Here is a 27,644-nt window from a genome sequence, read left to right as displayed (position 1 = left end):
GAATGTAAATGGTAAATGGGTTATACTTGTATAGCGCTTTTCTACCTTTTTAAGGAACTCAAAGCGCTTTGACACTATTTCCACATTCACCCATTCACACACTGATAGCGGGAGCTGCCATGCATGGCGCTAACCAGGACCCATCAGGAAAAGAAAGAACACTCACCCACTAATGTTCCCCCTTAAGGTGTTTTTTATGTTTCTTCTGGTTTTTACGTTTCACCATGTCGCTCCTGTTTTTGTTGTACAAAACCCAAAACCAGTGATGTTGGCACGTTGTGTAAATCGTAAATAAAAACAGAATACAATGATTTGTATTCAATTGAATTGACTGCAAAGACAAGATATTTAATGTTCGAATTGAGAAACTTATTTATTATTTGCAAATTCACTTAGAATTTAATGGCAACAACACATAGCAAAAAAGTTGGCACAGGGGCAATTTTACCACTGTGTTACATGGCCTTTCCTTTTAACAACACTCAGTAAATGTTTGGGAACTGAGGAGACCATTTTTTTGAAGCTTTTCAGGTGGAATTTTTTCCCATTCTTGCTTGATGTACAGCTTAATTCAATCAATCAACCAATCAATGTTTATTTATATAGCCCTAAATCACAAGTGTCTCAAAGGGCTGCACAAGCCACAACGACATCCTCGGTACAGAGCCCACATACGGGCAAGGAAAAACTCACCCCAGTGGGACCTCAATGTGAATGACTATGAGAAACCTTGGAGAGGACCGCATATGTGGGTAACCCCCCCCCTAGGGGAGACCGAAAGCAATGGATGTCGAGTGGGTCTGACATAATATTGTGAAAGTCCAGTCCACAGCGGATCCAACACATCAGCGAAAGTCCAGTCCATAGTGGGGCCAGCAGGAAACCATCCCGAGCGGAGACGGGTCCCGACTCTGTTCAACAGTCCGGGGTCTCCGTTGTTGTATTTTACGCTTCATAATGCGCCACACATTTTCAATGGGATGTGGCTTGGCATTGTCTTGCTGAAATAAGCAGGGGCGTACATGAAAAAGACGTTGCTTGGATGGCACCGTATGTTGCTCCAAAACCTGTATGTACCTTTCTGCATTAATGGTTCCTTCACAGATGTGTAAGTTACCCATGCTTTGGCCACTAATACACCCCCATACCATCACAGATGATGGCTTTTGAACTTTGCGCCTATAACAGTCCGGATGGTTCTTTTCGTCTTTGGTCCGGAGGACAACATTTGAAATGTGGACTCGTCAGACCACAGAACCCTTTTCCACTTTGCATCAGTCCATCTTAGATGAGCGCAGGCCCAGCGAAGTCGGTGGCGGTCTGGGTGTTGTTAATAAATGGCTTTCACTTTGCACTTTACTTAACTTGCACTTACAAATGTAGCGACAAACAGTAGTTACTGACAGTGGTTTTCTGAAGAGTTCCTGAGCCCATGTGGGGATATCCTTTACACAATGATATCAGTTTTTGATGCAGTACCGCCTGAGGGATCGAAGGTCACGGGCATTGCCACTTATGTGCAGTGATTTCTCCAGAGTCTCTGAACCTTTTGATGATATTACGAACCGTAAATGATGAAATCCCTAAATTCCGTGCAATAGCTCGTTGACTGTTCGACAATTTGCTCACGCATTTGTTCACAAAGCTGTGACCCTCGCCCCATCTTTGTTTGTGAATGACTGAGCATTTCATGGAAGCTGCTTTTGTACCCAATCATGGCACCCACCTGTTCCCAATTAGCCTGTCCACCTGTTGGATGTTCCAAATATGTGTTTTATGAGAATTCCTCAACTTTCTCAGTCTTTTTTGCCATGTGTGCCAGCTTTAGTGAAACATGTTGCAGGCATCAAATTCCAAATGAGCTGATATTTGCAAAAAATAAAGTTTACCAGTTCGAGCGTTAAGTATCTTGTCTTTGCAGTCTATTCAATTGAATATAGGTTGAAAAGTATTTGCAAATCATTGTATTCTGTCTTTATTTACGATTTACACAACGTGCCAACTTTACTGGTTTTGGGTTTTGTACCATTATTCAGTTGTGGGCTTGTTGGTGGCTGGTCGTCCTGGGGGTGGGCATTGTTGGCTAGTTTGCAGTTAGTCTGCGTTTGTTCTGCTGCTTCTCTGGCCATAGGCACCTGGCTTTGGTTTGATTTTGGGTGTGGCACCATATTTTCTAGGTGGGTGTTGTCTTGCTGGTTTTGCATGGCATGAAAACCGTGCTAAAATCCGTCCACATAAAAACCACCGCATCAACTCTGTTTGTGCTCGCGTTTTCTCTTTAAGGCTGGCATATACTCTCGCATCACTCAGCTTGCGTCCCGCCCTCTCTGACAGTGTCTTCATTGGTTTATATTTCTTTTGTGGGGACTGACTTGTGTTTTGCCATTCTCTTCCAAAACACTCGAGGGAAGTGTCTCCAGAAAGAGCAAATGCAGCTGTCCTTGACTAGATATTTACCTTCTTGTGAAGAGTGAGCAATAACTGCAACATTGACATCTTTGTTGGCACTGGAACTAATGATTTAGAAACATCAGTTCACCCTTATTGGACGGTTTACTTGTAAACGAGAGAAGACGACGTGCGTGAAGAAGGGCTGTGCAACCCCTGATTGATTCACGGAAGAGGACGGGCTATGGGATTATTCAAAATAAACAAAACTGTTAAATAACTTTGTAAGGACATGCCGGTGTAACTGTTTATGTCCATGTTTTATTGATGTTCTAAATTCTCATGTTCGCAAATATACCGTGCTAAGTTACGTGACGCAAGAGTATATACCAGGCTTTAGGGGCGGGAATTGAATACACTGTCTGCAACTCACCTCCTTTCTGACTGGTCCCTTTAAATGCCTACTGTCTCCAAGAGCCAATTAGAGGGAACTGTTACTATCCAAATGTGTCACTTCTAAAACACATTAAATCATTCATTATGGAGTAAAGTTATTAAAATAAAAACAATAAAAAAACACAAATTTGTTCACATAGTGAGGGCGCCACACTCAACTTTGGCATTATGACATCAGAATGTGGATAAATTATCATATATCTTTTATCATATAAAGTAGGTCTATATAATGCAACATTACAAATACCTTCTAGAAAGCTATCGTAAATTAAATCATTTTGTTAAGGGTTGATTTTTGACATCTTCACATAACATTATAATAAAAGGTAATACCATCATTTAATAGGTTGTAGAGTAAAATGTGAATATAGATGACAAAAGACACTAATTGTTTTGTCCAAACACTCATGTTTTTCTTCACAAACAGACTATGTGTGTGCGCAGGAAGACAAAGACAGGTTTTTATGCGCACATATTTGGCACTATAGTTTTTTGGGCTGTGCCTTGTGAGGTGTTGTTGCCTTGTTTATTTTGCTTGTTTGCTGGTTTCTCAGCTTATTGGTTCCTGTTTTTGTTTTTGCTGTGGTAGTCTACTTTTTTATTGCAGGTGGTTTGGGGTTCTTTGTCTATTCTGGGCGCCCTTCACACAAACTAAGTGACACACACGCATGTCGACAAAGGTGGTCAACCGGCATTTGACGGTTAATTGAACAGCAGAAGTTAGACAAAGGCAAGGAAAAAAATCCATGGAGGTAAGACAGCCCAAACACAAACAAGCATTACAATGTCACAAACTCCAAATCTTTTCATTTCGCTTTCAGTTGGCACAATGGGATTAAAGGATTATTATTTTTCATAAAAAAAAAAAAAAAGGAAGTTCAAAATTAAAATGTTACCTGCACCATTTCATCCATGGGTGTGACATCGAAACCTTCACAGGTAACACATGGAGCTCGTATCCTCCACAAATCCTATCACACAATATATTTTACAATGTATTATTTAACTGTTTTGTACTAAATAAACATTGTCAAATGAAAAATGTACAAAGTTCGTCTCGGGGGCCACTTTTAAGTGTCATTTTTATTTGCCCGTCTGCATATTGTACAAATATAATGAACAGATTATTAATGAGATATACTATGAGATACTACACTAATCACATAAAGGGGTCATATTATGCAAAACCAACTTTTCTTACCTATTGGTACCTGTTTTTTTGTATTTGTGATCTGCCTATGTCCCAAAAATGTTAAATCGAACCATGGGGACATGGCGGAGATATTTATAAAACAATCTTGCATTCCTCCAAACTAGCTATTTGGAGTTTACCCAATTTGTGACATTTTTCTTCATGTTTGGTAAAGTTTTACCCAAAGAGCTTTGCGCGAGTAGTCAAAAAGTTGTTAAAAAAATTTTCTGTCATCTTGTTGTGGGGCAGACATATGGCTCTAACTTACATCTGTCATAGTCTTGATATGGAAGCGCTAAAAACTATGACATAGCTAACAGGGTAAAGACGAAGTCGAAGTGGAGGCACGTAAATAAGACCGCCCACAAAATGGCGCATCCTAAAGAGATGGTCAGTGGCTTAAAGATGGTCTGTAAAACATAATCTATGTTAAATTTTGACCAAAGAACCACCATTACATGTTAGGTAAACCACTACAAAGTGTTTGTTACGTAGAAAAAAATTATAATAAGACCCCTTTAAAGCTAAGATAGTTTAGCATGTATTATTCTACATTACATTAGACATGCATCCTTCCATGTACACTACCGTTCAAAAGTTTGGGGTCACATTGAAATGTCCTTACTTTTGAAGGAAAAGCACTGTACTTTTCAATGAAGATAACTTTAAACTAGTCTTAACTTTAAAGAAATACACTCTATACATTGCTAATGTGGTAAATGACTATTCTAGCTGCAAATGTCTGGTTTTTGGTGCAATGTCTACATAGGTGTATAGAAGCCCATTTCCAGCAACTATCACTCCAGTGTTCTAATGGTACAATGTGTTTGCTCATTGGCTCAGAAGGCTAATTGATGATTAGAAAACCCTTGTGCAATCATGTTCACACATCTGAAAACAGTTTAGCTTGTTACAGAAGCTAAAAAACTGACCTTCCTTTGAGCAGATTGAGTTTCTGGAGCATCACATTTGTGGGGTCAATTAAACGCTCAAAATGGCCAGAAAAAGAGAACTTTCATCTGAAACTCGACAGTCTATTCTTGTTCTTAAAAATGAAGGCTATTCCACAAAATTGTTTGGGTGACTCCAAACTTTTGAACGGTAGTGTATGCTTGTGTGAATATAACGATGTTATACAACCTCTGGAAAAAATTGTGGAATCACCAGTCTTGGAGGTTTAAATTTAATTTAAATTGGATTTGCAGGCCATATGTATCTTACAGTAGGTTTTTTCCTGTTTTTGCTGTCTGGTAAAATGCATTTTAATACTGAAAAAAAATTATGTCACCCTCCCCTAACATCCTTTTAATTGATGGAATAAGAAAAGTGCCCACATTTTCAAAGTACACTTATGCATTTTTTGACAATGTAATAACAGCCATCTCTCTAGGCCATTACGACTGTAAAAATGTTCATGTTTTCTTCTGGCCATCGTCTTCATGAAGCTGATTGGAACGGCACCCAAAAAAAGTCCCAGCTTCATCACGTTGCCTATTGCAGATTTGCAATTCATTACTGAATATTACTTTCGTCCAGTCATCTATAGTCCACAATTGCTTTTCCTTAGCCCACTGTAACCTTGTTGTTTATGTTTAGTTGTTAATGACTGCTTTGGTTTAACTTTTCTGTATTTAAATCTCATTTCTTTAAGGCACTTTCTTAGGGTTCAGTCACAGACAATGACTCAAGTTTCCGCCCATTTGTACTGCATTTGTTTTGTTGTGCATTTTCTGTTTTCAAGACCTATTTTAGGTTTTCTGTCTTGAGGCTTTTATGTTTTCTTTGTTCTACTAGTATGCTTAACTTTTACATCCTTCCCATGTTGTTGGTACTTAGTCCAGATTTTAGACATAGTTTAAAGTGAACAATTTACATATTTTGCAACCTTCTTGAAGAGGTTTAATAATCATCTCTTGACATCTCTCGTGTAGGAGCCATAATTCATGCCAATACACCGAATGCAAGGTGAAAACACTCCTTTTTATCTGCAGACTTCTGAACATACTTAATCTGATGCAGGTGTTGGCTTTGGAAATGAAAATGTAGAGGGTGCTTTGTGGCCTTGATTTGTTTTGGAGTTTCTCAAAGCCAAAATGTTATAAATGATAAATGATAAATGGGTTATACTTGTATAGCGCTTTTCTACCTCCAAGGTACTCAAAGCGCTTTGACAGTATTTCCACATTCACCCATTCACACACTGATGGCGGGAGCTGCCAAATGTTGCACTTTGAAATTACCATAGTTCTGTGTCATGTGTTTTATCTGCTTTTTTCCTACGAAACAACTGGATGAATGTCCTCCAAGTATGGTGATTACATTTTTTACCATAATTGTACATTCACAATCACTAGAAAGTCAGGTAAAATCTATATGTAAACACTTCTATAAAAACACAAGAAAATTTAAAGCACAAATACTTAAATATAATGTAAAAAACAAGCAAACAGAGATTAGCATAGGTCATAAATAATTTAATGTAACAAAATAATAATGTAACAAACTTTTAGTGCTAAAAGTATAATTCCTCTACCACTAAAACGTTTGATTTGTATCCACTGGTGAATATACTTTATTTTCACATTTACACTACTCAAAGTGTTTACTGTTATCATCCATGTATAATTGTGCCATGTCTCCTACCTGGAACTCCACAGCCACTATGTGCAAAGTGGCAGAGCAGGGCAGGATGGTGGCGTCAGGCCGCAAGAAGGCAGCCAGGGTGGTTCGACAGTACCAGAAGAACAGCGCGTGCCAAGGTAGAATGCTGGTGCTGAAGTACGGTTCTCCCATCAGCACTGAAATCTGCATGAGAACAACTTGATGTATTCAAAACTCAACTACTGGTATTAAACAGATGTTTGTGTTTTGCAGAATTTGGCAGTCAAGTAGCTCTGATGTGCCTGGGGGCCTACATTATATACATTATACACTTTATAGCACATTTATACACATCATATTATATACATTATACAAATGCACATTATATTATATACTTTATACTTACACAAATCATATACGTATACACATACTGTATACTTACTACACATATTGCATACATTATACTTTTGATATTATATCTAATATTTAAGCGCAAGAATGACATTTTGTTCATAGTTAACACGAAAGTAATCGTGTTAATCACAGATAGATAAATTTTTTTATCATTAATAAGTGTACCACAGACAGATCCTTTTCTAGTTTTCAAAGCTATGACTGTACAATTTGATTGCTTTAATGACATGTTTATTAAACATTATGCCTTTTTAAACAGCTTAAGTTAAACCAAATAGACATAAACACACTTTTAATGAAAAAAAAAAAGACCTGCAGTGCGTTGTTGTACCCTCGATAGAATTTGTATTCTTGCTGTAGGAGCACTTGCATTCTGAGAAGAGGAGCAACACTTCCGCTGTTTAGACAACAGTTTTGCGCATTAATGACACAACATGTGGTTTGTTACAATCATGATTTGATTGTTAGATGTTTGGCAATGTAATCTTTGATATTTCTACCTGAATAAATGCTTCTGATATTCTGTACATAAAGAGTTGTACAAGTTATTGGCATTCATATCAGTGCATGACAATGTTTTAACCTTATCTATTTATTAATAACTTGTAATATACAGCTTGCTAAACATTCTGTAATTGCGGACTATCAACCAGAACATTTTATAAAAGAATACACGCAATATTTCAGCCAGCCGGGATATTCCTCAACCGATGTACTCGCATTTACTTAGGTAGAAATATCACAGTTTACATTACAAAACATCTTTGCACGATTAAATGTAAGCCATTTTTAATTTTGGTTCGTTTGGGGCGGTATAGCTCGGTTGGTAGAGTGGCCGTGCCAGCAACTTGAGGGTTCCAGGTTCGATCCCCGCTTCCGCCATCCTAGTCACTGCCGTTGTGTCCTTGGGCAAGACACTTTACCCACCTGCTCCCAGTGCCACTCACACTGGTTTAAATGTAACTTAGATATTGGGTTTCACTATGTAAAAGCGCTTTGAGTCACTAGAGAAAAGCGCTATATAAATATAATTCACTTCACTTCGTGTAGTTGGACCATATGTGACGCACAGTGCTTTTATTTTGAAGCCGGAAGTGTGTGATTGATTTTACATGTCTTGACATTTGACTTTTGATGACAATAAATGCCTCTTGACTTCCTGCCTACCGTCTATTCTTTTTGCTGTGCTTGTATCCCATCTTACAGAAATTAAAAAACCTTTGTACATTTTACAGTTAGATTCAACTCAGTTGCCAGTTGTTGTTTTTTTACCCTAAAATATGCAGATTTTTAAAGTGCAAGCAAAAATAAATTCAAAAATCAAATGTAATGTCAAGATTGCTACTGACAGCTTGAATTTGTTTGCGTTTTTTACAGTGTTTAGTGTTTATTTTTGTTTCCAATGCTCTTTTCCTCCTGTTGTCACTTGTTGTGAGGAGTGCTGATGAGGCACACCTGCCTCTAAATAGTGTTAAGGACACTCACCTGCCACTGATCACTAACCAGATGGCTTTATAAGTGTCAGGGTTGCCCCTGACAGTTTGGTTGCGTTTGTCTTAGTTTCCTGTCAGTGCTTTTATTTTGTCTTCATTTCCTGATTGTCTCTCGGAGTGCTGTCCCCTCAGCTGTGGCTGATTGGCACCGGGCCACACCTGGTGCCAATCAACCAGCTGCTATTTATACCTGCTCTGCCCTCCAGTCACTGCTGGATTATTGTCACTTCTACCTGTAGCTTCTACCTGTCACTATTTGTCGTTGTAGCTCTGTCTACTTTTGTCCACTCCGCTCAAGTCATAGTTCCTTCGTGTCACAGTAAGTTTTTTTGTTTCTTGTCGACAGTTAGCCTTTGTGCTATTTAAGTTCATAGCCAAGTTTGTTCTCCGCCTTGTGCGTGCCTTTTGTTTGTACCCTTTTGTTTGTTTTTTGCCATAGTGTTTAATTAAATCATGTTTTCCCGTTCAATGCCTGCCGTCTCTGCATCTTGGGGTTCGTCACCCACAGACCATGACAATAAGCCAGCCTCACTGTTTAGTCAGGGTTGAATTGGTAATTGTTCACTGTTTCTTGGTTCATGTTGGTGTCAATGTTTGTTTCACATGGGCTTTGCTCATGCCATGCCATACCTTGCAAAGGCCATCATGATATTATATGCTTCATGTGCACCTTTTTGCTGCACTCTCTGTGTTTTTTTTAGGAATTAACTATAATTATTACTTGTACATCGTCATCTGTCTCCGCATTCTGAAGTCACGCTGACCACCCCATGAGGAAACGTGACAAGTAATTGTGTAATATCATGATGCAAATCCTTATACATTTTTATTCATACATTATTCACAGTTGCAAACATCTGAGGGCAGCCATAACTCCTACGGGGCCGTCAATGAAAAGAGTTTGACACCCCACTATTACAATAAGTACTGAGTGGAAAGCAAAAGACTCATCCATAATTTTACACCGCATGTGCAATCCACAGCATAGCAAGGACCCTATTAAAATTGCAATGTTTATTATTATTATTATTATTAATATTTTCTCCCTTTAAGCGCCTTTTTGAGGCCTTTAACATAAATGAAAGCTCCCTAAATTTTGCAAGCGCATCTGGTTCGGTGAATTTTTTTTAATTTTGGGGGTCCCAAAAATGAAATTTCTAAATTGGCTCTCTACAGTAAAAATGTTTTAATTTATTTACACATTTTACAATGTTTTTAGGCTTAAGTAATGGTAAAACTGCCTAACTTTGAAGAAGCTTTTACGCCCAAGCTAACCTGTTATGAAATTCTGCATCAATAAAGAGATCCTAAATTGTGCGTTACTTAATGACTGAAAACTAACTTTTCAGTGACAAAGAATGATTGGATGAAAGGTACCTGTTCTCCTCCTAAATCGTTACTGCTCAGCTGCTCAGGTCTGATCTCCAGCAGCTCAACTCCTCCTCTCAATGAATTGGATTCCAGCACCTGCAGATTCAATGACAGGTAACATCAACCAAAATTCTGTCCAAAAATCTATTTGAAATACATCAACGTCAAAGATCATGATTTTATGTGCTTAAAGTGATACCGTTATGTTGTCTGATTTTATAGAGTTGGAAATAAGTGTTTGGAAGTTTAGACCCTGACAAAAATATTAACTAGGGCTTTCACTAAAGATTTTCATTGTCAAATTTGATTCGTTAGATTTTACCCATAGTAGACCATCAAAAATGTTGTTGTATGAATGCTATCAAAAAGCACAGCTAATGGTGATCCCCATAAATAACGCCATCTTATTTGTGACGCTTTCCAGCTCAAAAAGGCTAAACACTAAACACTGCAAATATTGGATAGTTTAGTAAGGTCCTTAGATTGAGAGGACAATCATACTTGAATATCTAGAGCAGAGGTCTCAAATTCAATTGACCTGTTTGGGGTGTCCCAATACGATATCAATTTCGGCTATATCCCTATAATTTTCAATATTAGCAGTCCTACAGCGTGTTTACTTGTGCAAAGCTGGACAGAATAAAAAATAGATTGCTTGGGGGTAAAAGGGAACAATAATATAAAAAAGAGCAAGGGGTAGATTGAAAAACAAAACAAAACGGAGTATTATCACCACATTTTCAACAACTTTCAAACTTCTGTCATTGCAATTAATGACGCACTAGCACTGACTACCATCGTTAAAGGTTTGTTTGATATACTTTGAACTTCTATTTTAAATGTATTTAAATAAAGTAGTTAAAAAAAAAAAGAGATTTATTTCCCATTTAAGGCTGCTGAGCACAGTTTTTTTCTGTACGGTTTCATAACAAATACTGTATTCTTAAGCAACGTGTGTTTTGTTTTATAATATTGTTATTCAAAAAAAGATTACAAAATAGAAAACCATGGTAACGGTGACGGCGTGAACGAAAATAACTGCCATGAAACAAGTTTACGGAAGTGATGTTGTGTTCGCACACGCGTGGACCAATTGTCTCTTTCGATGCTGATCGAGTAGCGACAAAGGGGGAGGATTAGATAAGCCTTGCTTCTTCCTACTCCTTTTTGGACATGTTGTAAAGAAAATATGTGAAATAGGAGCTGGCACACAATAGCACACAAGCTAGACATACATAAGTGTCCTTAATTGAACAATACTGCAGTTTAAAACAGCACATTTGTCAATATAAACAAGTATCAAATAATTATAGTTGCATATTACTTACACATACAAAGTCTTCAAGGCAGAAGTGTATTAAAGAAAGTATCCAGTAACAAACGTGTTCAGATCGGTTAAATTACTTTGTCAAGAGCTTATCTTCATGAATTATTCTGGCAAGGTGTCGCCAAAAACACTTCTCTTCAAAAGTATGTTTGTCATAAGGTTAGTATTTTTAAGTATTCACTTTAGAATCATGTTTTAATCGCATAACTTAATTTTAAAACAGCTATAGTGGTCGGAAGGATGGGTGGTTATAATGTGTGAGGTTGATAGTGAAATTATACTACTCCAAATCAAATTGACATTGAGAGGAGCCAGATGAGGTGGTTCGGGCATCTGGTCAGGATGCCACCCGAACGCCTCCCTAGGGAAGTGTTTAGGGCACGTCCGACCGGTAGGAGGCCACGGGGAAGACCCAGGACACGTTGGGAAGATTATGTCTCCCGGCTGGCCTGGGAACGCCTCAGGATCCCCCGGGGGGAGCTGGACGAAGTGGCTGGGGAGAGGGAAGTCTGGGCTTCCCTGCTTAGGCTGCTGCCCCCGCGACCGACCTCGGATAAGCGGAAGAAGATGGATGGATGGAGTAGAGACCGCCCTAATATCAACAGCCCATTTTGGAACAGAATACAAACAAAAATATTACATTTGTATTTTATTCCTAAGAAAAAAATCTGATTTGGTGACCAAATCACAGCAGGCAAGCACAGCAGTCAGAGGACATTTCAGGAGGATTTTGGCCCACTCCTATTTTACAGATATTTTGAGTTTGTTGCTTGGGACTTTGAAATTTTAGCTTCCTCCAAAGATTTTCTGTGGTATTCAAATTATGACGACTAGTAAAGCCATTCTAAAACGTTAGGATTCTCACTCATTTTGCAGGTATGCCCTAGTGTGTGAATGCTTGTCTATCTGTGTTGACCCTGCCATGAGGTGGCAACTTGTCCAGGGTGTACCCTGCCTTCCGCCCGAGTGCAGCTAAAATAGGCTCCCCGAGAGGGACAAGTAGTAGAAAGTGGATGGATAGACAGACACCTCAGTCAAGTATTTTGGTCCTTGAGACATTATAACTGTTAGCACTGTAACATTAGCATGATAACATTTTTAGCTCATTTTACAGGTATACACCTCAGAATAATATATTTTGGTACTTGACACTTCATAACTGTTAGCATGCAAGCATTTCAAACAAATTTTGCATTTACACACCTCGGAATCATACATTTTGGTATTTGAAGCATGTCTACTGTTTGCATGCTAACGTTATCATGCTGGCTTTTGTAGCTCAGTTTGCAGGTATACAAATTCAGTATAATATACAGTACATGCCAAAAGTTTGGACACACCTTCTCATTCAATGCATTTTCTTTATTTTCATGACTATTTATATTGTAGATTGTCACTGAACGCATCATAACTATGAAAGAACACATGTGGACTTAAGTACTTAACAAAAAAAGGTGAAATAACTAATAAGTTTTATATTATCGTTTCTTCAAAATGGACACCCTTTGCTCTGATTACTCCTTTGCACACTCTTGGCATTCTCTTAATGAGCTTCAAAATGGTTTTCACTTCACAGGTGTGCTTGAAGATCATCGAGAGAATGCCAAGAGTGTGCAAAGCACTAATCAGAACAAAGGGTGGCTATTTTGAAGAAACTAGAATATAAAACATGTTTTCAGTTATTTCATCTTTTTTTGTTAAGTACATAACTCCATGTGTTTCGTCATAGTTTTGATGCCTTCAGTGACAATCTACAATGTAAATAGTCATGAAAAAAAAGAAAACGCATTGAATGAGAAGGTTTGTCCAAACTTTTGGCCTGTATTGTACATTTTACTTAATGTTTTTTTTCTGTTAAGTGAACCTGCCAAAAATATGAACACGGGTTCAAATACTTGTTGCCCCCAGTGTGCGGTGTTTACCTGCTCAATAACCTGTTTGGACATCCTGGAGTTTTCCAAACTGAAGACCTGAGACAATTTGAACCAAAAAGAGGAGAGCGTGTCAATCAAGGGTTGATAATGAGCTGAATGTGTAAAAGTGAAGGCAAACACGATCACACCAGTGTACCTTCTTGGCTCCTAGCACATGTGCAAACACGGGAAGAAGACTTGCGTCACTCACTCCGAGACAAACACTTTCCTCCTTTAGAACCTGCAAGCAGCACAGCAGTCAAAGCAGTTGTAGCTGGCATGATCAGTCCAGTTTAATTCTTACACTCCGCAGTGCGCTGACGTAGCTCTCTGTGCGAAGTTTGTCGTTAAGTTCACCAAACCGTGGTCGAGTCCAAACCAGGTGGGCCTGACATACACAACACGGCCGCGAGAGAAGCAGGTCGCCCTGAGGATGCTGTTGGCTGAGAAAAACAACATGCAGAAATGATGACATCTGTTCATAATCAATCACCTTTCAGGGCTTCATAAATGAAGCTTATCCAAAATAAAACCAGAATTTACATTATAAATGCTACAAAACACATTGAAGTCCTCCCCGTTTATGTCGACAATGTGGACCAATTCATCAAGTCCTGGACCACCGCATTCTCATTATTACCAAAACAGTGACTGCTTGTGTTGACATAAAAAGTGAGAGTCTAAAATTGTCCGTTTAGGTCAGGGATGTCAAAATAATTTTAGCTCAGGGGCTGCATGGAGGAAAATCTGTGCACACGCGGGCCGCCCTATTAAAATCCATTCACCCATCCATTTTCTACCGCTTGTCACTTTTGAGGTTGCGGGGGGTGCTGGAGCCTATCTCAGCTGCATTCGGGCGGAAGGCCGGGTACACCCCGGACAAGTTGACACCTCATCGCAGGGCCAACACAGATAGACAGACAACATTCACTTCATTTTAGTTTTAATGCCACTATTAAAATCATGGCATTAAAACTAAAAAATAAAGACAACTTTAGATTGTTTTCTTTGTCTTACTTTAGCCAAAAATAGAACAAACACATTCTGAAAATATTACAATAGAAATATAGAAAAAAATACCGGCAGCGGTAAAGTTTAGATCCATGAAGGAAAGAAGAAAGGGAATGAATGTTTATAACTGACTAAATTTACATATGCATAAAAATGTGTTTTCTTTTGTATTATTATTTTTATTTGAATGAATTAAGTAACGTTTATGACAACCTTTTTCCAAAACACAAAATATAATGTGAGATATAACAGGATAATGCATACATTTATCATTTGTTTTCAAAACGGTTACAAAAAATGGGACCATCCATCCATTTTCTACCGCTTATTCCCTTCGGGGTCGCTGGAGCCTATCTCAGCTACAATCGGGCGGAAGGCGGGGTACACCCTGGACAAGTCGCCACCTCATCGCAGGGCCAACACAGATAGACAGACAACATTCACACTCACATTCACACACTAGTGCCAATTTAGTGTCGCCAATCAACCTATCCCCAGGGACCCCAGGGAAAAATGGGACCTGTCACGCCAAATTTCTTCCCCCTACAAACACCCCCCCCCCCCCCCATTTACTTCCGGGGCTGCGTCCAATAAAATCACAAAGTTGCCGGGGGTCCTTAACCGGCACGCGACTGTCCTGTTTCGCGCCTGTACAAAAAAAAACCAATATAGATTTCTTCAGATTCCAGCAGGGGGGGGGGGGGAGGGAGAGAGAGGTTTTTGTAGGGGGAAGAAATTTGGCATGACAGACCCCAAAAATTAACTGTGGGACCCCATTTTTATGACTTGATAGGGCTCAGGGACCCCATTTTGAAAATTCCTAGCGCCAACACTGATGGAGTAATGGTGAGTGCAAAACAGCAGCAGGCGGCTGTGGCCTGCGGGCCGGTTCTAATACTAATCAAATGAAAATGCAAGATGGCGGCGCATGGCTATGCTGCGGCTATGCTAACGCTCTTGGGAGTGTAGAGCGATTTGGCAAAAAACACCCGTCATTTCTGTCAATTTCATGGCTGGCTCAAAGCGTGAACACTCTGTGATCACATACGACCGACAGACAATTCTGGATGTGGATGGATCGGGTCGTTATAGACTGAAAGATGCATGTACGGTGGACCTCCTCGCTAGCATGGGAATACTTCGCGGGCTACATCGAGCGGCCTTTGTAGCAGCGGAGTCAAGTGCTAGCGGTGACCGCCAATGGAGACGACGTAAGCGGTGCGAGCGGAAGCAGAAGCGGGGATGCCGAGCGGGGCTAACAACAAAGAGAAAAGCTAACCAAAGAAGCGTGGAGTCTCCGGGTAAGAAGCCATTTAAACTAGAACTAGCCGGCGTCAGGCTGGATAATCCCTGCACACATAGCAATTCTCTTAGAATAAAACACAACTCACATAATGTTTTTTCTTTTGTGACCGTGTCAGAGGCAGATATACATTGTACTGAGGTAGCTAACTATGATGCGTTCAGTTTATCGCAACATCAAGCAAACAATCTGAATATCCCCGTCGTATCAATTCCTAGATATGGTCGAAACTATTTAAAGTGCACTACCCATAATAAACGCAACATTATTAATATTGCTACTTCGGATAATTTCAACAAACAATCCTCAAAACAGCCCACTACCTATAATATGGGCTTTTTAAACATAAGATCATTATCTTCCAAAACGTTATTAGTTAATGAAGTCATTAGAGACAACAAACTTGACGTCGTTGGTCTCGCCGAGACCTGGCTCAAACCAGACGATTTTTTTGCGCTAAATGAGGCATCTCCTCTTAACTATACCAATACACATGTTGCCCGACCTCTTAAAAGGGGAGGGGGTGTCGCACTAATATACAATGAAAACTATAATCTTACACCTAACCTAAATAATAAATATAACTCGTTTGAGGTGCTCACTTTGAGGTTTGTCACACCGCTGCCTCTCCACCTGGCTGTTATCTACCGCCCCCCTGGGCCCTATTCGGACTTCATCAGTGAATTCTCAGAGTTTGTTGCTGATCTAGTGACGCACGCCGACAATATAATCATAATGGGGGACTTTAATATCCATATGAATACCCCATCGGACCCTCCATGCGTGGCGCTCCAGACTATAATTGATAGCTGTGGTCTTACACAAATAATAAATGAACCCACGCATCGCAACGGTAATACGATAGATCTAGTGCTTGTCAGGGGTGTCACCACCTCTAAAGTTACGATACTCCCGTACACTAAAGTAATGTCCGATCATTACCTTATAAAATTCGAAGTTCTGACTCATTGTCAACAAACTAATAATAATAATAATAACTACTATAGCAGCCGCAACATTAATGCTGCCACAACGACGACTCTTACTGACCTACTGCCTTCGGTAATGGCACCGTTCCCAAATTATGTGGGCTCTATTGATAACCTCACTAACAACTTTAATGACGCCCAGCGCGACACCATTGATAGTGTAGCACGGCTAAAGCTAAAAAGGGCCCCTAAAAGGCGTACCCCATGGTTTACAGAAGAAACTAAAGCCCAGAAATTATCATGTATAAAGCTGGAACGCAAATGGCGTGCGACTAAACTTGAGGTTTTCCATCAAGCATGATGTGATAGTTTAATAACTTATAAACGCATGCTTACCTCAGCTAAAGCTAAATATTACTCAAATCTCATCCACCTCAACAAAAATGATCCTAAATTTCTGTTTAGTACAGTAGCATCGCTAACCCAACAAGGGACTCCTCCCAGTAGCTCCACCCACTCAGCAGATGACTTTATGAATTTCTTTAATAAGAAAATTGAAGTCATTAGAAAAGAGATTAAAGACAATGCATCTCAGCTACAACTGGGTTCTATTAACACAAATACGACTGTATATACGACGGATACCGCCCTCCAAAATAGTTTCTCTCTCTTTGATGAAATAACATTGGGGGAATTGTCAAAATGTGTAAATGGGACAAAACAAACAACATGTTTACTTGACCCAATTCCTGGGAAACTTATCAAGGAGCTTTTTGTATTATTAGGTCCATCAGTGTTAAATATTATAAAAACTTATCACTTTCCTCTGGCACTGTTCCCCTAGCATTCAAAAAAGCGGTTATTCATCCTCTACTCAAAAGACCTAACCTCGATCCTGATCTCCTGGTAAACTACCGGCCGGTGTCCCACCTTCCGTTTATCTCGAAAATCCTCGAAAAAATTGTAGCACAGCAGCTAAATGAACACTTAGCGTCTAACAATCTCTGTGAACCTTTTCAATCCGGTTTCAGGGCAAATCACTCTACGGAGACAGCCCTCGCAAAAATGACTAATGATCTATTGCTAACGATGGATACTGATGCTTCATCTATGTTGCTACTTCTTGATCTTAGCGCCGCTTTCGATACTGTTGATCATAAAATTTTATTAGAGCGTATCAAATCGCGTATTGGGATGACAGACTTAGCCTTGTCTTGGTTTAACTCTTATCTTACTGACAGGATGCAGTGTGTCTCCCATAACAATGTGACCTCGGACTATGTTAAGGTAACGTGCGGAGTTCCCCAGGGTTCGGTTCTTGGCCCTGCACTCTTTAGTATTTACATGCTGCCGCTAGGTGACATCATACGCAAATACGGTGTTAGCTTTCACTGTTATGCTGATGACACTCAACTCTACATGCCCCTAAAGCTGACCTACACGCCGGATTGTAGTCAGCTAGAGGCGTGTCTTAATGAAATTAAACAATGGATGTCCGCTAACTTTTTGCAACTCAACGCTAAGAAAACGGAAATGCTGATTATCGGTCCTGCTCAACACCGACATCTATTTAATAATACCACCTTAACATTTGACAACCAAACAATTAAACAAGGCGACTCGGTAAAGAATCTGGGCATTATCTTCGACCCAACTCTCTCGTTTGAGTCACACATTAAGAGTGTTACTAAAACGGCCTTCTTTCATCTCCGTAATATCGCTAAAATTCGTTCCATTTTGTCCACAAGCGATGCTGAGATCACTATCCATGCGTTCGTTACATCTCGTCTCGATTACTGTAACGTTTTGTTTTCGGGCCTCCCTATGTCTAGCATTAAAAGATTACAGATGGTACAAAATGCGGCTGCTAGACTTTTGACAAAAACAAGAAAGTTTGATCATATTACGCCTATACTGGCTCACCTGCACTGGCTTCCTGTGCACCTAAGATGTGACTTTAAGGTTTTACTACTTACGTATAAAATACTACACGGTCAAGCTCCTGCCTATCTTGACGATTATATTGTACCATATGTCCCGGCAAGAAATCTGCGTTCAAAGAACTCCGGCTTATTAGTGATTCCCAGAGCCCAAAAAAAGTCTGCGGGCTATAGAGCGTTTTCCATTCGGGCTCCAATACTATGGAATGCCCTCCCGGTAAAAGTTAGAGATGCTACCTCAGTAGAAGCATTTAAGTCTCATCTTAAAACTCATTTGTATACTCTAGCCTTTAAATAGACTACCTTTTTAGACCAGTTGATCTGCCGTTTCTTTTCTTTTCTTTTCTACTCTGCTCCCAACCCCATCTGATGGACCGCTAGCCTGTCCATCAGATGGGGACATCTCTACGCTGCTGACCCGTCTCCACTCGGGATGGTTCCTGCTGGCCCCACTATGGACTGGACTTTCGCTGATGTGTTGGGACTTTCACAATATTATGTCAGACCCACTCGACATCCATTGCTTTCGGTCTCCCCTAGAGGGGGGAGGGGGTTTACCCACATATGCGGTCCTCTCCAAGGTTTCTCATAGTCATTCACATTGACGTCCCACTGGGGTGAGTTTTCCTTGCCCGTATGTGGGCTGTGTACCGAGGATGTCGTTGTGGCTTGTACAGCCCTTTGAGACACTTGTGATTTAGGGCTATATAAATAAACATGGATTGATTGATTGATTGATCTTGGGGGCCATAGATAATTAATTTGCGGGCCTTGACTTTGACACCCCTGGTTTAGGTCAACATTTGTTGTATTATTGTTAACGTCATCATTATAACTGAGCAACAATATAACTACAGTCTAATGAATATGGCGAATAACACATACAGTATGATTAATCACCAAATATCGCATTAATCATGTATACACAATTACACACAGATTAATCACACAATTTATTTTGACTCTACATGCTCCTTTACATTAATGGTGAATGGATACCTGAAAGGTGTGTTGTTATAAGGTCATTGCATAAGTCAGTGCAAAGATGCGTGAAAAGACTGACTGGTGTGATCACTGGGTAATGTCACCTCATAATTAACCCTGATGGTACTTAAAACTCTTAGCAAGTTTTGAGCAAATACATGACGTGTATTCAAATAAAAACATTTAATTTTTTTCCTGTATGACATTCTGAGAGTAAAATTGCATTTGTGTCCATATATTTGTTTGTAAGTTAATTTCAATCAAGCAAGTAATTTACTGTGAACAATCATGATTAATCAAAATTGAAGTGTGATTAGTCTGATTAATAAAAATATAGTTTGACAACACTACTAATTTAATTACACAACATTAAAACCTGCACACAGTGACTTCAGTGCAACGTAAGCTTAAAAATAAAAGCGTGAAGGTATTAATAGCAACTAACTTTTATTAATTACAAATGAGCAAAGCAGCCCTGTTTGTTAAGAATTTAAAATATGAAAACACAAGAATACAAATAAAACTAAGCACAAATGTAGTAAAAGACAAAAATTCTGTAATATCACTATCCTTATGTCACAGGATAAAAATCACAAGTTCATGTGCAAGCAATGTATAGTTTTAGTTTTGATTATGACAACCACTTATGTTGACATGATTCAGCTAGATCGAAGGGTATCAATATAAACGGTTTTACTTGGATAAAAAGTTGTAATGTCAAATCAGGTAAATTAGACCAATTTAACAATTCACAAATTGTTAAATAAACAATCTTTTCAGGATTAGAGACCTGGACTGAGCTGGTTTGAAGCTCATCCTTGCCCATGTGATGAGCCGTTCAAGCCCCTCCTTGAAGAAACCACCTGCACGTCATCCACAGAGGCTCTTATAGGGGGCTGCTGGGTCCCAGATCTTGATTTTGGCCTTCTGCTTTTAACCTTCAAACTTAACCCTGAGGAAGATGTGTAAAAGTATCCAAAATGTGGTGCAGGGGTCATTTAATCCCGAAGCTCGTTGTTTTATTGGCCCCTTATTGTACATTTAAAATCCCAAAGTGCCAATTTGATTAAAAGTGAATCAGTAATCGGTAGTAAAGACGGAATTTGGTTGGTACTTTGAAAATAATATAAGAATTAGGTACCTGATATATGGTAACGTACCTGGGGGACTGGAGTCTGTACCACAGACTGTAGTCATCGTGGCAGACAGTCAGCCTCAGTTCCTGTCCTTCAGTCACTTTGCTTTCTCCTGGCAGGAAATACACACTCTGCATCCAGTGGTCTCGCCACTAACACACACAGTCACAGTCATAAACAGACTGACAATGTAACAGACAATCCTTTTACTGGCTTTGTTTACTAACGGGAGCAATCTTTGGCTGTGGATATGTCCAGCTGGGGGCCATGGTGCACACAATTGTTCCACTTGGATCCATGTCCAGGTCCCACCAGGAGAGGACAACTTGAGCCTGACCGCTTGTCTGGGCCACAAACTGAGAGGTATAGGACTGGAGGGCACTGCTGACTGGCTTACTAAAATCCACACTGAAAAAAATGACAGCGTAAGAAACAACTGACATGTATGGTGAAAGAAGAAAATAGTGTTTTTTACCTGAACATGGTGCATAGTGGACCCAACGGGGTGAAGCTACGAGTTGACACCTGACTGAGCTGGATGTCACACACGGAATGCGTGCCGCTGCAGTGGCCCACAGCAGGCGGTGGACACAATCGGGTGCCCTCCACCTCTACTGGCTGCAACTGAGCCCAGCTCCATAAAAGCGGCGACTCCACTAACTGGGCATAAACAGTCGCTCGGTGGGGGATTGCCTCACAACCCTCCTACAGGAAGGAGGGACATTGGATTTACTACACACCAGAACACAATTTCCACGGCCCTCGGACTGGCTGAGTCACGTTGACATACTGTCACCGAAACCCAGTCGCTGTGTGCACGTTTTAGTAATGTGTATCAAATCAACACACTGGGAGTCAAATGTATTGTACATGCAGATTCACATATACTCACTTGCATACATACACACATACATAGGTACCTACGCTCCCACATACATCTACAAATACAGTACATATTTACACACTCAAAGTTCGTACATCCACACGCACACTCATTATACAAACATACTGTATACACATACTGTACATATGCATTCACTGTACAAACATACATATACACATACTGTACATAAACACTCACTGTACAAACACACACATACACATACTGTACATATACATTCACTGTACAAACACACACATACACATTCTGTACATATACATTCACTGTACAAACACACATACTGTATACACATGCTGTACATATACATTCACTGTACAAACACACACATACACATACTGTACATATACATTCACTGTACAAACACACACATATACATACTATACATATACATTCACTGTGCAAACACACACATATACATACTATACATTCACTGTACAAACACACATATACACATACTGTACATATACATTCACTGTACAAGCACACATATACACATACTGTACATATACAAGTACATATGCACACATACACTCATGCACATAATCACGTTTCATCAAACATATATTAACGTTGTTGCCCTAGGGTAAACTGGGTATAACACATGGCACACTGACAAAGCTTAACCTATTGTTACTATAACAATCTACAAGGTTAATGTAGGTTGCTTCTCTTTCTTCCTCCCCATTTTTCTGCATTCTGTCGTATCTCAAGCTATCATTACGTATATGTATTGTTGCATTTGAACAATTGTATTGTTGATAATAAAGGTAAAGTATTGGTATTGTTTATTATCAATAGCGCTATTTCTATTGGTACTCATATTGCTTAATTTTTAATGTAATAATGCTCATTGTCATTTCTGTATTATTTTTCATTTTCACTAACTGCTTATTTGCTATTACTTTTACCATCATATTTGTACATGTAGTATTTGCTGATGTTGCTCTGTTGTTGTTGTTGTTTTTGCTGTTGTTGGTTTTGTCTCTCTGTCTAATCCCCCTCTTGTCCCCACAATTCCCCCCTCTGTCTTCTTTTTTTTTCTCTTTCTATCCCCTCCTGCTCCGGCCCGGCTACACCAAATGATAATATAAATACATTTAATAAAGTCAAATACAAATAAGTCAACAAGAGAATTATCCTACACTTCTCTTTTGTAAAGTAAATCTGAACAGCCGACATGGGCATCTACATCTACTATATGATTTGCCTGAAAAGCTGGGCAGGACATTATGAAAAAATAAATAAATAAATAAAAAAAGAGAAAAAAAAGCAATCGGACAGTTGCTGGTTACTGGGGTTCAATCGCCACCTTCTACCATGCTAGTCACGTCCGTTGTGTCCTAGGGCAAGACACTTCACCCTTGCTCCTGATGGCTGCTGGTTAGCGCCTTGCATGGCAGCTCCCGCCATCAGTGTGTGAATGTGTGTGTGAATGGGTGAATGTGGAAATACTGTCAAAGCGCTTTGAGTACCTTGAAGGTAGAAAAGCGCTATACAAGTATAACCCATTTATCATTTATTTATCATTTATTAGTATCAACATTTAATATTTTTACAATTGCACAATGCCTTCAGATCTATTTATACATTTTTGATGGTGTTTTTGGGGCCATAAAAAACAGCCATGTTCCGTGGGTGGCCTGCACGTCATTAGTTGGACACCCCCGCTTGACCGATTGTTTATAGCGTGAAACAAGTATATTAACTGACAAAATACAAAAATTGCTTGGATTATACTGATGTCACATCCGGCTCACGTCCCTCCCAATAAATATGCGTGGTGGTCAAGCAAGCTCTGTTCTCAATAACTACAAGGCGCCATCTAGCCTTTCTCGAAGAAAAGATGCCCGATTGCTTGTGTTGTTTTCGGCTGTACGAATCGTTCAAATCGCGAAAAGGATAAACGTTTCTTCAGAGTTCTTCGAGAGGTTCTCAAAAAGGGTGGAAGAGTGCAAGACTTTACGAAACAATGACAAGAAAAGAAGTTCTCACTCTTCTCCAGTCCAAAAGAGCACAGTCGAAGAATACATGAGTTTGCAGTGATCACTCCGTTAAAGGTTTTTGTGTGATATACTTTTATTAATTCCCATTTAAGTATTATTTGTATTTCTTAAACACAATTGCTACGAGTAAGGCTGAAACGACGCGTCGACGTAGTCGACGTCATCGGTTACGTAAACACGTCGACGCCGTTTTTGTGCGTCGACGCGTCGCATATTTACGTCACACTACCGTCATGGCGGAGCGCAAAGCAGACGGTGCGAGCGAGGGGGAAAAAAATCACGCCAAAAGTCGTCAAAAGTGTGGGAGTATTTCAATACACGGCCTAATAATGTTGTTGTATGCACACTGTGTCGAGCGGAAATGGCCTATCATAGCAGCACAACGGCTATGAACGAAAATTTGAAAAGAAAACCATCAACCAGTCAATCGTCCGCGTGAGCATACGTTGTCATCATTACACAAAAACATGAATGTGTCATTTGTATCTGCTAGGGGTGTAACGGTACGTGTTTTGTATTGAACCGTTTCGGTACGGGGCTTTCGGTTCGGTACGGGGGTGTACCTATCGAGTTTCTAAGCTAAAGCTAAAGTCTTAACAAACTGCTTTGCTCCTTCTGCTTCTGTCTCAGCACGCAGCATTGTCCCACCCACACAACCATCTGATTGGTACACAGAAAGCGTTATCAGCCAATCAGCAGTGCGTATTCAAAACGTTACCAGCCAATCAGCAGTGCGTATTCAGAGCGTATGTAGTCAGCGCTTCAGCGTCGAGCAGATAGGTGTTTAGCAGGTGAGCATCAAGCAGCGGACTCTCCCCAAATGATAATAAACACCTCCCAGTCAACTACTAGTAACATCACTATGAGCCCGTTGACCTTCCAGAAACTTAAACTGCAGCTCAGCTCACTCGCAGTCCTGGCTTGAGGTGAAGGCTAATTACCTCTCAGTTCCAGCCAAATCGACCCCTTCTGAGCGCCTATTTTCAGCTGCTGGGAATATTGTAAACAAGAAAAGAACCAGCCTCCCCCCTTTCTTCATTACAACTGTTAGTCACTCACTGGAATGAGTAGAATTGGTTATTGTGTACTGTGTTGGACTGGATGTTTATTTTGCACATTTTAAAAGCAATACCTAATGTTTACAGTGCTCCAGAATATTTAGATTGGCACTTTTTTGTATTGATGTTTATCTTTATTTTTGCACATTTTAGCAAATAAGCAATACCTTCACTTTTGTTGAAATGTTTACACTGTTACAGAATATTTCGTTTTGCACTTTTTTGTATTGGATGTTTATCTTTATTTTTGCACATTTTAAAGCAAAATAAGCAATACTTTTACTTTTGAAATGCTTATACTATTGCAGAATATTAAGATTTGCACTGGATGTTTACTTTTATATTTGCATATTAAAAAGCAAATAAGCTACTTTTAATTTTGTTAAATGTTAAAAGTTTTAAATTTTTACATTGTTACAGAATATTTTGTCATGTTGTTGTCAATGTTGACTGAGTGGCCATACTTCTTTTTTTTGTAAATAAAAGCCATGCCTTTTGAAAAAACTGGCCTACATTTATTTTTTCATCTTCATTTTAAAATAAAAAATAATCGGTAAAAGGAAAAATAATCCATAGATTAATCGAAAAAAATTATCTATAGATTAACCGATTAATCGAAAAAAAAATAATCTATAGATTAATCGATAGAAAAATAATCGTTAGCTGCAGCCTTAGCTACGAGTGTTTCAAAAAGCACCAACTTGTCGAGTCTAAATAAAAGAAAGCAAATGTGAGCAAAACCTAAAACAGTTTAGCTTTTTCTGAGGGCAGCAATCATAAACGAAGCTTTCAGCACATACACAATGTTGACACTTGACATCTATAGTTATATTTTGAGAAAAACGGGGAAACGGCGCGTGCAACAACAACAAACATCAGTAGATGCAAAGTTAAATCATGAAATGCAATCTTATCCGAGCAAAAACAATGCATAGTTCATCCGGGACAGTCTTGATACCAATTTCCTTCTATTCTTTTTCAAGTTTCCATCTGTTTTTTCAAGTAGAATTGAATCTGGAGCACAATAGTTCGATATGTCTGGGGACGCAGCCGACGTATAATCCTTAATATCACTCGACAAATCTTTTTTGGATAAAGTATAGGGATCTATTTAATTGCATAGTTAGATTTTTTGCTCGTATCTGCTTTTTGCAGGAAGATTTAAGCCTCTTTTGTACTCAAGATAGTTTGCGCGCTGCTTGCTGTAAAACAGCCATCTTGGTTTGGTTGACCACCACCGGTTTTCACTTCCGGGAAGAAGTCACGTGACGGAATACAAGCAATATAAAATTATTTAGTGAAACGATTGCACTCACATGAAAGAGCCCTACAATGCACAATTGCACTTCCGCATTTCCTGGATTCATATGCATGTGCAGATGTAGGGGGTGTATAACTTTAATGGGGAGCACGTCTCATAAAACCGGTGAGAATTGTTGCTATTCAACGTAAAAGTGTCTCCAGACTCTATTTAGCATGATAGATAGCTGTTAGTCCTGCTCGTGCGACTCCAGGGAGACCAGCATAGCAGCGTGTTGTGCATGTATCCACACCTGTCGCCATATATTAAAAGCAGTGCAGTCGCTGATGCCCGTTGCCTTTGACTCCACGGAAGTAAATCAAAGTGAAACAAAGCAACCGACTGCAGAGCCCAATAAAAGTTTGTTGATGTCGGTCGCGGTGTGGTCATGGATCTCTGCGCTCATACACAATGGTGTCTGGCATGGGCCGCTTCACAGGGCTGCTTTATTGGGCTTCAAGACGAGCCGCTATTACTTTCCTGCTGCCACAGTCTGTGAAAGTACTTGATTTGATATGCAGCAGAGCCAGCTTTTTATATATATATCGAAGATGCTCATTGTCATTTAATCGTGGTAGCCAAAACGTGATCTTGATTAAAATTAGATTTGTGCAGCCCATAACTAGCACAGGAATAGAAGTAAAGATAATATCTCTTTTATATTACTATTTATTTTAAAGACTGCATTTGATATGCACTTCATGTGTTCTGTGACTGACTTTATTTAGATATAATTTAGATATTAAAACTCCACTTACATCACCGTCATAAAAAATCAGCTGACTGTGTAGTAGCTGCTGTAAATATGTCTTGTGAATAGTGATTGTTTTTACTGAGCTGCTTGTATGATAAAAGTTTTTTTTAAAGCAAAGCAGAGCAGCAGACATACAGTGCATCCGGAAATTTCTTCACAGTGCTTCACTTTTCCCACATTTCATTATGTTACAGCCTAATTCCAAAATGGAATAAATCTACCGGTATTTGTCTTAAAAATTCTACACTCAATACATCATAATAACAATGTGAAAGGTTTTTATTTCATCTTTTTTGTAATTTAATAAAAGTAAAAAAATTTAAAAATCACATAAAAACCAACACTTCCCATCCAACCTGATGGAGCTTGAGCTGGAAAGAAGAATGGGCAAACTGTCCCAAGATAGGTGTGCCCAGCTTGTGACATCGTATTTAAAAAGACTTGAGGCTGTAATTGCTGCCAAAGGAAAAAGGTGCATCAACAAAGTATTGAGCAAAGGCTGCGAATACTAATGTATATGTAATTTTTAATTTTTTTAATCAATTTGCAAACATTAAAAAAATAATTTTGGGGACAAAACTTAATGTAAAAGTGAAGCGCGGTGAATACTTTCAAGATGCACTGTATGTAAAAAAAAAAATCAAGATAATACAGACCTGAACCAGGTTTTGGTGAGCATGTTCATAGCTCGGCAGAGCCCCTTCACCAATCAGCTCTGTATCAAATAGTTCTGTGATGAGAACATTGGCCTTCATTTCCATATCTTCACCTGGAATTGATCAGAAACAAACAGATATCTATTCAGCTAAATCCAATCGAATTGTTTCGTTGTACTTATGCAATGACAATAAAGACCTATCTGATCTGATCTGATCTGAACTAGTGAGGTTCCAGCTTGAATAACGATTCAAAGTGCTACGATTCGATTGATACGATTATTACTAGAGATGTCCGATAATATCGGACTGCCGATATTATCGGCCGATAAATGCTTTAAAATGTAATATCGGAAATTATCGGTATCGGTTTCAAAAAGTAAAATTTATGACTTTTTAAAACGCCTCTGTACACGGACGTAGGGAGAAGTACAGAGCAGTTGCGTCTCCCAGTCATACTTGCCAACCCTCCCAATTTTCCCGAGAGACTCCCGAATTTCAGTGTCCCTCCCGA

At 39.4% G+C, this 27,644-nt stretch overlaps 1 protein-coding gene across 3 annotated transcripts in view; it reads right to left on the bottom strand.

Annotated features, from left to right (window-relative positions):
• The window catches only part of prmt7 (protein arginine methyltransferase 7), a 47,863-nt gene that overhangs the window by 7,224 nt on the left and 12,995 nt on the right, over positions 1-27,644 (bottom strand). For 2 of the 3 annotated variants that reach the window (XM_062022372.1, XM_062022374.1), the window contains exons 5-14: positions 27,131-27,243; positions 20,934-21,163; positions 20,686-20,866; positions 20,483-20,610; positions 13,460-13,598; positions 13,313-13,396; positions 13,165-13,212; positions 9,922-10,011; positions 6,680-6,841; positions 3,741-3,815 (exon numbers count right to left, since the gene is read on the bottom strand). In XM_062022372.1, the coding sequence (XP_061878356.1) occupies positions 3,741-3,815; positions 6,680-6,841; positions 9,922-10,011; positions 13,165-13,212; positions 13,313-13,396; positions 13,460-13,598; positions 20,483-20,610; positions 20,686-20,866; positions 20,934-21,163; positions 27,131-27,243 (1,250 nt within the window). The remainder of the gene's footprint in view (positions 1-3,740; positions 3,816-6,679; positions 6,842-9,921; positions 10,012-13,164; positions 13,213-13,312; positions 13,397-13,459; positions 13,599-20,482; positions 20,611-20,685; positions 20,867-20,933; positions 21,164-27,130; positions 27,244-27,644) is intronic. The other variant, XM_062022373.1, reaches the window with a different exon arrangement.

Source organism: Entelurus aequoreus, linkage group LG16, assembly GCF_033978785.1.
Source record: "Entelurus aequoreus isolate RoL-2023_Sb linkage group LG16, RoL_Eaeq_v1.1, whole genome shotgun sequence".
NCBI lineage: Eukaryota > Metazoa > Chordata > Actinopteri > Syngnathiformes > Syngnathidae > Entelurus > Entelurus aequoreus.
This window is presented reverse-complemented; position numbering and strand designations above follow the sequence as displayed.